The sequence below is a fragment of the Malania oleifera genome, chromosome 3 (genome assembly GCF_029873635.1).
Source record: "Malania oleifera isolate guangnan ecotype guangnan chromosome 3, ASM2987363v1, whole genome shotgun sequence".
NCBI lineage: Eukaryota > Viridiplantae > Streptophyta > Magnoliopsida > Santalales > Ximeniaceae > Malania > Malania oleifera.
Window position 1 is genome coordinate 58,789,308 of NC_080419.1, and position 12,641 is coordinate 58,801,948.

The 12,641-nt window shown below is 35.9% G+C and overlaps 1 protein-coding gene across 1 annotated transcript in view; it reads right to left on the reverse strand.

Annotated features, from left to right (window-relative positions):
* Window positions 1-6,672: 6,672 nt before the first annotated feature.
* Window positions 6,673-12,641, reverse strand: part of LOC131152415 (aspartic proteinase 36) — a 45,383-nt gene continuing 39,414 nt past the window's right edge. Inside the window, exon 10 of the mRNA XM_058104281.1 lies at window positions 6,673-7,398. Coding sequence (XP_057960264.1) covers window positions 7,247-7,398 — 152 coding nt within the window. The 3' untranslated portion in view covers window positions 6,673-7,246. The remainder of the gene's footprint in view (window positions 7,399-12,641) is intronic.

The following is a 12,641-nucleotide window of genomic DNA, read 5'->3' on the forward strand; positions in this document are numbered from 1 at the left end:
ATGTATGAGATTTCACACTTAATTGGTGATGAAACTTCATTCTTTTGTGGTGAATGGAAACTGTGTGGAGGTATCTTTAGTTCGAGAACTTGTGACTTGATAGTCACTTCTCTTATCTGTGTGGGTTCTTCTCCTTCAAGTGTCAATTCTGCATCTTTTGAAGATTCAGCTTGGTCCCACTTCCAAGATTCATTTTCTTCAAAAAAGACATCCTAGCTAAAATTGAATTTCTTGTTGATGGGATTGTATAGCCAATATCTCATGATGTTGTCGCCGTATCCAACAAGGATACACTTCTCACATTTGTCTTCCAACTTTGTTCTTTTTGCCTTTGGGATCTTGGCATAGGCTATGGACCCAAACAATCTAAGATGACTCACACTGGGCTTGTGAGTACTCCAAGTTTCATGTGGTGTTTTTGTATCAAGGCTCTTAGTAGGACACCTGTTGAGCAGATAGACTGCACATAACACTGCTTCTGCCTAAAACTTTTTGGCACATTCTTATCCTTTAACATGCTCCTGGCCATGTTAAGGATCGTGCAGTTCTTCCTCTCAGCTACACCATTCAACTAAGGAGTGTAGGTTGGTGTGAATTGATTTTGAATCCCTTGTTGCCTAAGTAATTGCTTGAAATCTACTTCCTTGTACTCTCCTCCTTGGTCTGATCAAAGTGACTTGATGAGATAGCCACTTTGCTTCTCCACGAGAGTTTTGAACTCTTTGAATTTGTCAAACATTTCTGACTTCCTTTTTAGAAAATAGACCCAAGTCTTCTAGTCAATGAAGGTAAGGAAGTATCAGTTCTGTCCATTTGAAATCGGGTTCAATGGACCACACACATCCATGTGTACTAGCTAGAGTGACATGGTAGATCTCCAATTAGTTTGCTTTCCAATTTTTTTTCTGTGTTGTTTGCTCAGAACAAAACTTTCACATTTTTCTCATTCGAATGCTGGATGTTGGGTAAGTTGTTCACCATCTTCTTGCTTCCCAACTGATTCATGCTTTCAAAGTTGAGGTGTCCAAACCTCACATGCCACAACCAATATTTGTTGTTGATAATGGCGCTTAGACATCTTGGTGTGTCGTGATGGTTGGTAAGAGAGAACATTTGATTCTTTACCATGGTGACTTGAGTGACAAGCTTACCTCGAGCGTCTGATATCACCATCTGCTTATCTCTAAGGCTAATTTGGTAGCCTTTCCCCTCAAGTTGTCCAAGATTCAGGATGTTGGACTTCATGTCTAGCATATAATAGACGTTGGAGAAAGCATGATCGCAAACCTTCTACTTGATCAGAACATCTCCTCTCCCTTGAACTGGAATTTTAGAGAGATCGCCAAAAGAGATCTCCCTCTAAACTTTCTTATCAAGTTCAATGAATAGGTTTTTTTTGCCAGTCATATGGTTGCTGGCTTCAGAGTCAAGGTACCAAAAACTTTGGTCTTGGGTTAAGCTATGCGCTATTAGCATCAACGACTCTCTAACTACGTCTTCAATTTCGACAAGGTTAGCCTCCTCGCTAACCTTTTCTTGTTGTCGCCCCCAATACTCATTGCTATAGTGGCCAAACGTATGGCCGTTATAGCAATCAGTGTTTCTTTTATCAATGTTCTAATGGTTGTTGTAACCACCACCTCTTTTTCCACATCCTCTTCCTCGTGGGACGTTGTTCTATTGTCCACATCCTCCTTATCAGCCTTGGTCTCCTCCTATGGATTCTATATATATCTGGATCTCTTCTGCGAGATCCCCGAACTCGCATTCGTCCTTAGTGTGACGTCCCTACTTGCTCGTGTCTCCCATCAGTCAAAGATAGTTTTGACTGCAGGTTGTTCTAGTGACTTACCATCACTTCTTCTGTTCACCTTCTGCTCGTAAGCTTGCAAAGATCCTACAAGCTCTTCTACAAACATGGTCTCCAGATCTTTAGTTTCTTCCAGCGTCATGACTATGTAGTCAAATTTTGGATCCAAAGATTGCAAAATTTTCTCACATACCCTCATGTCTATAAGATTCTCTCTATTTCTCCTCAACTAGTTCGAGACAACCATTACCCGAGTATAGTGCTCGAAAATGGACTCAAACGACTTCATTTGCAAGGATTCGAATTCACCTCGTAGAGTTTGGAGGTGAATCCGCTTCACTTTGTCCGCTCCTTTGTATGTACGGTGGAGAATATTCCAGACTTCTTGGGACGTCTTGGAAGAAGCGATGATTTAGAAGGTGGCCTCATCAAGGCCCTGGTTTATAATGGACTTGGCTTTGCAATCCCTTTTCCAATAGGTGCAAAGGGTCGTTCGTTGAGCATCAGACGTAGATGCTTTAGCTTCTTTTGATGGGGCTTCTTGGTACACATCTTCAACGATATCCATGACATCCTGAGCACCTAGTAGGGCTCTCATTTTAATGCACTAGTTGTCGTAGTTGTCCTTTATTAGCTTTGGAATGACCGCTTGTGTAGTACCATTCACCATCGGGTTCGATATATATCAAAAATAAATGATGGGGATGGATTTTGGCAAGTCTGGAGCCACCATTGTGTTCAGAATGTCTAAAACTTTTAGGAACCGGTTTTGGGAAGTAAATAATCAGTCTAAATAACACTAAACTGGCTAAAAAAAAGTTTTGGATTAGTTTGTGCTAGCTCGATTTTTCTTAACGATGATTAACAGTGTCAGTTAACATAGTTAGGCCACGTGGCATCCTCTGGGTGAGCCGCATATCAATGATGATCCACAGATCTAGACACGGGTCGGTCTCGGGTCGGGTCATGCTCGCGGGTCTTTGATTTGAGTTGCTGTTGGCCGGTCACAAATCGGGTTGCATGTCTCCGGGCAGGATCTCATCAGTTGGGTGAAGAAGACTCGTGTAGGCATGTGACATCCCCAATTAACACTCTCGCTGACGTGTGCGGAGCGTGTCGATGATGTTGTATTAGCTGGTGGCGCGTGTGAGCGTGTGGGAAGGCCTCTGGACTTCGTTTGAGACGTGGTTTTCACTTATGGACTCATCTCGATGTAATCTATGCGATGGTATGCTCAAAAATTGATTTGGAGCAACTTCAAATTTGGGAAAAGATTCGAATTCCTCTATGTTCGCCTTTATTTGGCAAATATCGAAAAATCTTGGCGCTCTGATACCACTGATGGGTGGAAGGGAGTCACTCAATCACTGGTTGTGATTGAACTCAGTGAGAAAACACTATGATTGTACACAAACACTCAATTGATTTCAATAATAATATGGAAATTACAAACACTCTCAAAAATACAAAGTTTCTTCTCTCACTAGTTACTCTCTCTCTTCTACACCACAAACATTACGCACACATATAACTCCATATATATAGCCTTGGATGGGATGGTAGGTGAAGATCAATTTCAACAAAATTGGCTGGAGTTGGTGGAGGTAGCTGGCTTAATTTCAATCAAAGTGGGTTGGGGTTAGTAGAGCTGCCACAGTCAAGTTTAATATTCGACAGTAATTACAAGATCACTCTAACAATATTATAAAAATAACCAACTAATAATAGTCAAATATCAAATCATACATACATGGCATAATCAAATTACTCATATGACATTATAAAGGGAGAAACAATTTAAGAGATTACCATGCTTAGCCAAATATCAAATCATAGACACATAACATAATCAAATTACCAATATTATATTATAAAGGGAGAAACGGTTTATTAAGATTGTCATGTTCTTTCTTTTTGAATTTTGTTTTCTTCTTTCGCATTCTTTTTCAGTTATCATACTTCCTTCCATTAATAGAAGGGGAATAATCCCACTGACTCGACATTTTAGAAACTTAAAATCATGTTTCGTTTACTTCCCTATTCATACGAATAGAATAGAATAAGGTCTCAATACAATGGAAATTGTACAAGTAGGAACAGACATTTTCATAGACACTTTCAAAAATTTTCAAACCCATTTGCATAGACTTAAAAAATAAATACTTATAGTATTTATTACAAATACAAATCAAATGCACAATGTTCTTTTTCAAGTAAAGAAATATGCCTATGAAACAAAGTAGTTAAAACAATTTTTTATTTTAAGCGTGTTTTCCTGTGGATGTCAAATTTGTATTCGTAAGTTACGTAAATATTAGGGTTTTCCAGTAATAAATGCACATTGACATAGTTAAAACTAAATTAAATGCTAAAATACAATAAAATTTAACAATGAAATAAATTTGTATAGTTAAACATATTATTATTTTCCCCTTTTCAAGTTAGGTTTTCCTAAAAAGAATTTCTTCCCCTAGACCACAAAATTAGCAATAAACCAGTCCAATTATATACACAAAGGTCAATCAAATTTCCATTGGCATTTGATAACTTGCATAAAGGGCTCAACCCATACTTGTAAATATAAATAAAAAATTGGAACTTTATGTTCTATAACAACGAGTGCAATGTGTTTTTCTTAATTAGAAATATCAAATTTGACATAACTACTCATAGCTTTTAATTACTATTAACTTAAGAAGCATTTGGTTGTTTGAAATCAAAATAGGTCAATAATTACAATCCCATTTCCCAAATTTGGCAAAACTTGTGTTTAACTTTTCAATAATTTCCAAGGGAAAAAAACATTTTTTCACAAAATTGAGAAAGTAACATACAAATTCAAAAAATTTAACAAATACCACCATTCATACATTGTGAGCATGTGAGGGAAAATTATATAATGGTAACTAGGATACAAATTGAAACACAAGCACTAAATTTACACAAATAATTCATCAATTAAAAAGTGGAACATACATGAAAGTGGTAACCTGAAATTTTAGGGTTTCCAAGGATATTTAGGCTTCAAATCACCAAATACAAAATACATGCCTACAAATTACACCTCCAACTTACAACAGCTTCAACTCAAAATTCTGAATACAAATAGGAGGGCTCATGCATCTCAATAGCACTTGGCTCTCTCAACATTCACTGCCACAATTATTGGGAGGGGAGCCTCTCAACGGTCAGCCGTGCATTGGAGTAGCTGCTGCTCCTCCTCGCATGCATCTACAGATGAGAAGAGAAGGAAGAGGACAAACGTAACTCAATCAAAACTCGCGAACGATGCAGCAAGATTTGGCCATATAAAACTCGCAGGATGGTCAGCAAGTTTTGACACTTGAGGTCTAGGCGCTTGATCCGTTGAAGGGGACTATAAGAACGCACATAATTGCCGTGCAAAACTCGCAACGAGTAATTGAAACTTGCAAGGTCATCCTGTGAACTTTGGGTCACTGATTCCAATTTCAATGCAATAATTCAAGTTCCCTAGTTCGGCTGTAAGCGTAGACGACTCGGTCTGGCTAGACGCCTACTGCTCTTTCGACGACACATTCATTCCAAATAAATTTTATAATCCCTCCGCCTCAGCCTAAACCGTTTAAAGCATTGCATGAACAGGCATGTGCCATGTATGTTTCTTTTGTCGATTTTAAATTTCTGCTACGTGGTTCAATCTATCTTCAAAAGTTTGAAAAATATTTGAACCCGACACTGTAGTCCACATCAATTTTGTAACATTTTGATTGCATTACAAGTTCATAATTGTCATTAAGAGGTGAGGCTAACTTGTAGAGTTTTATGAGAATGTAATCCCATCAAAATCTCATTAAAATTCTTCGTGGCAAGCATCCTGGATTCTCTGTGAGTACAAGATTGGGGATGGCCAACAAAGACCAAATCAAATAATAAAATCGAATTAAATTGTATCCAAAAAAGTAAAATGAAATATTGTTCTAGGTTATTCGGTTAATTATTATATTGATCCAAAAGACGGGTTATACGTTTAGATTAGTTCAATTTCAGTTCATGTTTTTTGTCACGGTTTCGTGCGCCACCCAAGGCATAGAAATTTAATAACCATCTCTTCCTCAGGCAACCTTGAATCATATAAGAATCTGATCTCATGGGATAAAACTATATCAACCATTTATCCATATTCAATAAAAGTTATCTTACTTGTACACTAATAATAACGGTAAACAGTAAATTTAATTCATCCGTATCGAAACTACTTTATAAAAGAAATTCCCTTTACTTTACGGGTGCTAAATAATCTAATGAATATCAAAATAGTATTCTTTTTAAACAAAATCCTATCATTGTCCAAATCATTTTAAATCTTTAATTCACAATGTCTTAAACATCAACCCTAAATTTTTCTAATGACAAGTTGTCATGTGCAACTATAATTCTTTCATCATTATTTTTTTCATCATAAAGTGTCAGGCTTCTTTCCAAAAATATAATAAATAAAATGCAATGCTGGATTCGTCCAAACTTCCAGTAGAAGTTAATTATGACGTGGAGATCATGGTGCTGCTTAAGAGCTAGTCTTCTTTGCTTGTGTTTAATAATCTCTAAATAAAAAATAAACCCTTAACCATCCAAAATTTAATGAACCAACTTTTTTTTATAAACCAGGTGTTGAATTACCTATAAACCAAACAAAGTACTCTCATTTCTGGTTTGGTCCATTTAAATGCTCCCTCCAACATTCTTGTCCCTAAAGAACACAAATTTGCCAATGCTAAATATCAATCACTTCTCAGTCTCTCAAGTCCAGTCTCCCTAACACCCAAAGAATAGATACCAAACTAAAATAATCTGGTACTAAGATTTAGAGATTAATCCAGTTATACTCAAAACCTGATTTATATATTTAAAATAATACATTCAATCTTTAGCAAAGTGTTCATTTTGTCAAATGTCCACCGAGCTCTCAGCTCAATGCCTAGAAACAGCTTATCTATACTACAAACTGAATTCAAATCTCATGTCCTATACCATCTTCATACCTTTTACTTCCCTGTTTAGAGAGAGAGAGAGAGAGAGAGGTGATGCACTATGTCTGCAATATTTTAAAGTAACAAGTGAAAAGATTTTACAAATGCTATCATGACTTAGGTGCCCAAGGATTGTCTACGTGAAAAAGCCTGTGATGGAATCCTGGTAAACTTGCATTCAGCCCAACTCCAAGGGATTTGAAGTGCAGCTCAAGTTTCAAAAATTCTCAGAAACCAAGAGACGCTGGAATGGAAACTTGACATGGTGAAAACTCCCAGCACAATGCCTAGAGTACCTGCATGCTTGGCATGAAATGTAAATACAAATTTTTTAATAGTTTTTTTTTTTTTTCTTTTTACTATTGATCAAATTTCTTTAATGTTGATCCTCGAATGTTGGTATGGACTCTGCATTTGTTGTAGCAGTTCAATAAGCTAAGCTGTACAGTAGATTTGTTAGCAACAAGAAGATTACAGCAGCCCTTCGGGCATTCAGACGGCATGTAGAAGATATATAGTGAGAACCTACTAAATGAACTGCTCCTGTCTGCTCATCCTTCACTTTAATACTCGCAGAGCCTGAAATATGAGCCATTGCAAAGTCAACCAAAAAAACTTGAACACAAATCTTTTTCAATTATTTCAATGACAGTAATGTATTTTCATAGTGAATTTTGTCCAAGGCTTCAAATTTCCACCTTCAGGCTTGAACTTCAGCCACCATTACTGTATATGTAGAATATCAATGTTGTGTTTGGTTTGAAGAACGGAGTAAGAGCAGGAGTAGGAGTAAGGTGGAAAGGAATAATATTTTGTGTAGGAGAATAATAGTCAAAATGAAGTTGGTGCTAAGGCAAATGCCGCAAGTCACTACGACAAATTCAGTGCTATTCTAAACAATAGTATTAAAATTACCACTTCACCTAAAAGCTTAAGCTGTTAAGTTGTGGGCTAATAATGTATATCAATAGCTTTAGCACTCCCTTGCACGTGCAGCCCAACAGCTCATGGAGAGTTACACACATGATAAATAACAACCATTACAATGAATGCAAAGCTCTCAAACACCACGCAATAAATGCGGGCAACAAGACTGGAACCCAAGACCTGGAAACCAGCTTTGATACCAATTAGATAACCACTTTACTTAAAAGCTTAAGATGTTCGGTTGTGGGCTAACAATGTATATTAGCTATAACAAATAGGATTGGACTAGAAATAAAATTATTCCCAAATTTCAACATAGGTACAGCTATTCCTAAGCAATTCCATGTCAGTTGGAATAAATCAATTTTTGCAGTATAATTTGACATAAAAATTAAATAGAACGACCTTTTTTATGCAAACTACTATATTTCTATACAAAATCTATTTTATTCCCTCTCAGTAACATTCAGCTGACCAAGCATTATCTAAGTTCTGTAGTGCAAATATGAACAAACAAGCACAAAAAATTCAGATTTAACATTAGTAAAAATATTTCAGTGTATAAACACAGATAACTATATAGATATAACAGTCCCAAATAGTAGAAAAAAATGAAGACAATGTTTTTTTTTTTTCCGTTCTTTCTCCAGCCAAGTGCTACCATATATGGAGTTAAAAATAAAAAATGGCTCCAGGATTCTATTTAACATAGGGTTGTCAATGCATGTCAATACCTTTATACAGAAACAAAAGTGATATTAAAAATTTTAATATCTATTACAGAATTAAGGTCATGAATCATATGATGAAACTATGCCAAAGGATAATTGAACAATGAATAAAACTAGAAACGAGGGTATAGAGAATCAATTTGGTTTTATGCCCGAGAGATCAATAACATAAGCTATTTATCTTTTAAGAAGATCAACAGAAAAGTTTAGGAAAAAGAAGATGAACTTGCATATGGTTTCTATTGACCCAGAGAAAGCCTATAAGAGTGCCTAGAAAATTTCTTGGTGTGTTTTAGAAAAGAATGGAGTTTACAGTAGATATACTGAGGTCATTTAAGGGTATGTATAATAGAATAATGGCTAGCTTTAAGACTGTAGGAGGAGAGTCTAGAGAATTTCCTTTCACAATACGTGTACATCAAGGTTTTAATTTGAGCCCTTATTTTTTTATTTAGTGATTGATGATTGATGAACTCACTAGAAATATCCAAAATAAGATCCATTGGTATATGTTGTTTTTAGATGATATTATCTTGATTAATGAAAGTATGAGCGGGGTGGAATCTAAGTTAGAACTATGGAGAATCACTTTAGAGACTATAGGTTTTAAGATAAGTAGAAATAAGAGAGAATAAATGAACTATAATTTCAGTAATATAAAGAGGAGTATTGGCGAATTAATAGAAGAAGTACATTTAGATGTCTTGAATCTAACGCAAGTGGAACAAGAAATTGAAGATGGAGTAAATGCGTAATACATAGAATTTGCATCAGGCGTCTCATGTGATCGTACAATACCCTTAAATTTAAAGGAAACTTCTATACGATGGCTATAAGGTCAGTCATGCTTTATGGATCAGAATGTCGAGCAACTAAGAAACAACATGCATAAAAATTGAAAGTTGTCGAAATGTGAATATTAAGGTCGATGAGTAGTATAACATTAAAAGATAAAAATTAAGGAATGAGGATATTAGCAATAAACTAGGTATAGCACTAATCAAGGACAAGATAAGAGATGGGCAGCTTAAATAGTTTGGGCATTTAAAACGCAAGTAGAGAAGAATACCTGCAAGGAGTGTGTTAGTTATTATTTCTAATATTAAAAGGGCTAGGGGTAGATCTAAAATAACTTCGAATGAGGTAATGAGCAAGGACTTAATGGCTCTTAAGCTTAGCTGAGGAAAATGCCTTCAATCGGGTGAATTAGCAGAAAAAAATTCATGTAGCCAACCCCACCTAGTGGGAGTTTAGCTTTCTGTTGTTGTTGTTGTTGTCAACTCTCTGCATTTTCTGATTTTATTTCATGAAAGCATGCAATATATGTCATTTTGGTTTCCAATTATAAAGAAAGCACAAACAGCACTCCATGACGGGGAACAAGATATGCAGGTGGAATCAACCTTACTCCAAAAGTATGCCCATTTTGACCAGTTTCTTATTCAAAATAAACAAACTAAAATGCAACCAAAAAAAAAAAACTGGAAACAAAAAGATTAAAATACATAACTCATGCAAGACGAACCTTAAACAATTTTTAATTCTTAATTCCAATCTCCCTAAAACTAATACATAAAGAACTATTTATTGGAGAATAAGAGCCAATTTAAGAAACTAAATAAACTAAAAGACTAGTGCCCTCAATAACACCCTAGAATCTTGCTTCCTAAATAATATCCTACAACCCTTCATGATGTGACCCTAATAAAATTAGCCTAAATAAAACATACGAAAAATACATTAACAATTATGGTAGCAATCCCTTCATGATGTAATCCTAACAAAATTAACCTAAACAAAGCATACGAAAATACAATAAAAATTAGGGAAGTAAAATAGATCTTGGTTGTACATTGCATCATTCTCCCCCAATTATAAAAAAATTCGACCTCAAATATTAAAAATCATAACGATGAAAATCCAGATCGTAACCATTATTGAGGGAGGCCAATGTAATGTGCTGCCTTCAAAAGGAAATAAGATTGTTTTGAGCAAATAGCCCCGTGGAGGTACAACTAACAAATTTATTGGGATATGAAATCAACTAGTTGTGAATCAAGCTCCAATTTTTAGGTGATAATGAAATCAATTAGTTGGCACCCGGTTCCAATTTTGATGCATCCACTATTTCCGTTTCTTCAATCTCAACAAAAGCATCCAACTAGCTCTTCTTTTTTTGGACTACCTTTGAATAGGCTTAAAGGAAGTTTTCTCTTATAATTTGCAATCATTAGGATCAAGGAACAAGGTAAGGGTGTAAAGCATTGAATAAATCCCAGCATCAATCTTGTCGGATGTAAAGGCAAAAATGGCCTCCATCTTTTTTTTCCCTTGGCTGGTTCAAGCCAGAACGAACTAGTTTCGTCTGGTCTAAACTGGTTTGGTTGTCTGGCTGTACTGTTTCTAGCCGAACTGTTATTTATGCTTATCTGAGAAAATAAAAAATTTAGGGCACAACTTGGTTACTTCATCTCCACTCCTACGAGCACTGCTACAGTCGAAGATGATGGTAGAAGTTTAGGTGATAGAGATCGAGGAGATGAAGAGCGAGAGCGTCCGTGCAGATGATTGATATTGAGGCTTCGGTGTTGGATGAAATGATAACCTTCATTCCACTGTCGGTGGTGATGGCATGCCTAGTCTGTCGGAAGAACAATGATAAAGATGTGGAGAAGTGGTGGATTCAAGATGGCATGGATTGCTCAGCAGTGGTAACAACGACAACATGCCCTTTGGGATTCAGGAAGCATGACAGTTGTAGCTAATCAACAATGAAGAAGATGAAGCCCTTTGATTGTTTTGAAGGGATTAAACTGAGTCCACAAATTTATTTATTTTTTAAAAAAAATATGCTTCAATTATTGTAAAAAATGGATTTGGAATGTGTGGATTTGGATAAATACAATACAAAAATTGTACTGAATTTTGTCTACAACCAAACAAATTCAAATTTGAAGCCTGACATTCATGCTCACAAACACAACCTAAGGGCGCATTTGGTTCGTGACATCTTATAACATTCTTGGGAATGTGATGCCCATGGCATCTCATTCTCATATTTGTTTGGGCATGAGAATCCTATGTGGTACACAGCTTCACATTCTTGGGAATTAAAGATCCCCACAAAATATAGACATCTCATTCCTACCCTCCTCCACAGGTCAGTTTCATAGGAATCTCATTCTCATGGAAATGCTACTTTTTTTACCAAATTGCCCTTGTTATTTTGGCCACTTGACCACCAATGCCCCTATAATATAGCATTATTACACCCCATTGTTATATTTAAAATAATAAATTATTATTAAAATGAAAGCAATATTATTATTGTGTTATGATGATATAATTTAATTATTAATATTTACACACTACTGCCTCAATTATTTTAGTTAATTGGATTATTCAAGTGTTGATTTTTTTTTAAAAAAAATTATGATTGTTGAGAATTTTATGACATGGAAGTATATAATTTTAGTAATTTTTTTTGTTGAAAATATAATTATTCTTCATATATTAGGTATATATATGTGATGTAGGGCAAGGAAGACCCGTGGGTAGATCCTTGTTGGAGAATAATTCAAAAGAATTGGGACAAGGATTGTTGGGTTTACTTAGTAGTTTACTATGTGTTAGCTTAGTATAGTCTTATTAATATTTGGGGGCTTGTTTGTAATATTTGTGCATTCTAGGGATATGTAATGTAATGTAATGTAATGTAGTTCTAGGGATATATGTGTAGTTTCATGTGAAGAGGCTTTCTTATAAATAGTGTAAAAGCCATATTGTAGACAGTCGTTGAATTTGAATTGAGTTGTGAACATGAGTTTCCCCCTTGTATCTCGTCTCTCCTCCCTTACCCTTCCTTCCACTCTTCAATTTCTTCTAAATTCTCCCATGGCTGCAGATATTTGATGCTGCCCCTACACCATTTGGTATCAGAGCCCAACCATGATCTCATTCCTCCATTTCAATTCCCCCATTTCCCCTCCCTCTTCTTTTTTCTTTTTCCTCCTCCTGTTTTCTTCTTCCTTCTTATTCCCTTCTTCCCCCATCCCTGTTCTGTTCTGCCTTCTCCATTTTTCTCTTTCTTCGTTCTCTCTGCTGTCCACATCCCTTTCCCTCAATTTTCTGCTGTTTTTAACCCGTTGCTCAGCCTGCTGCAGT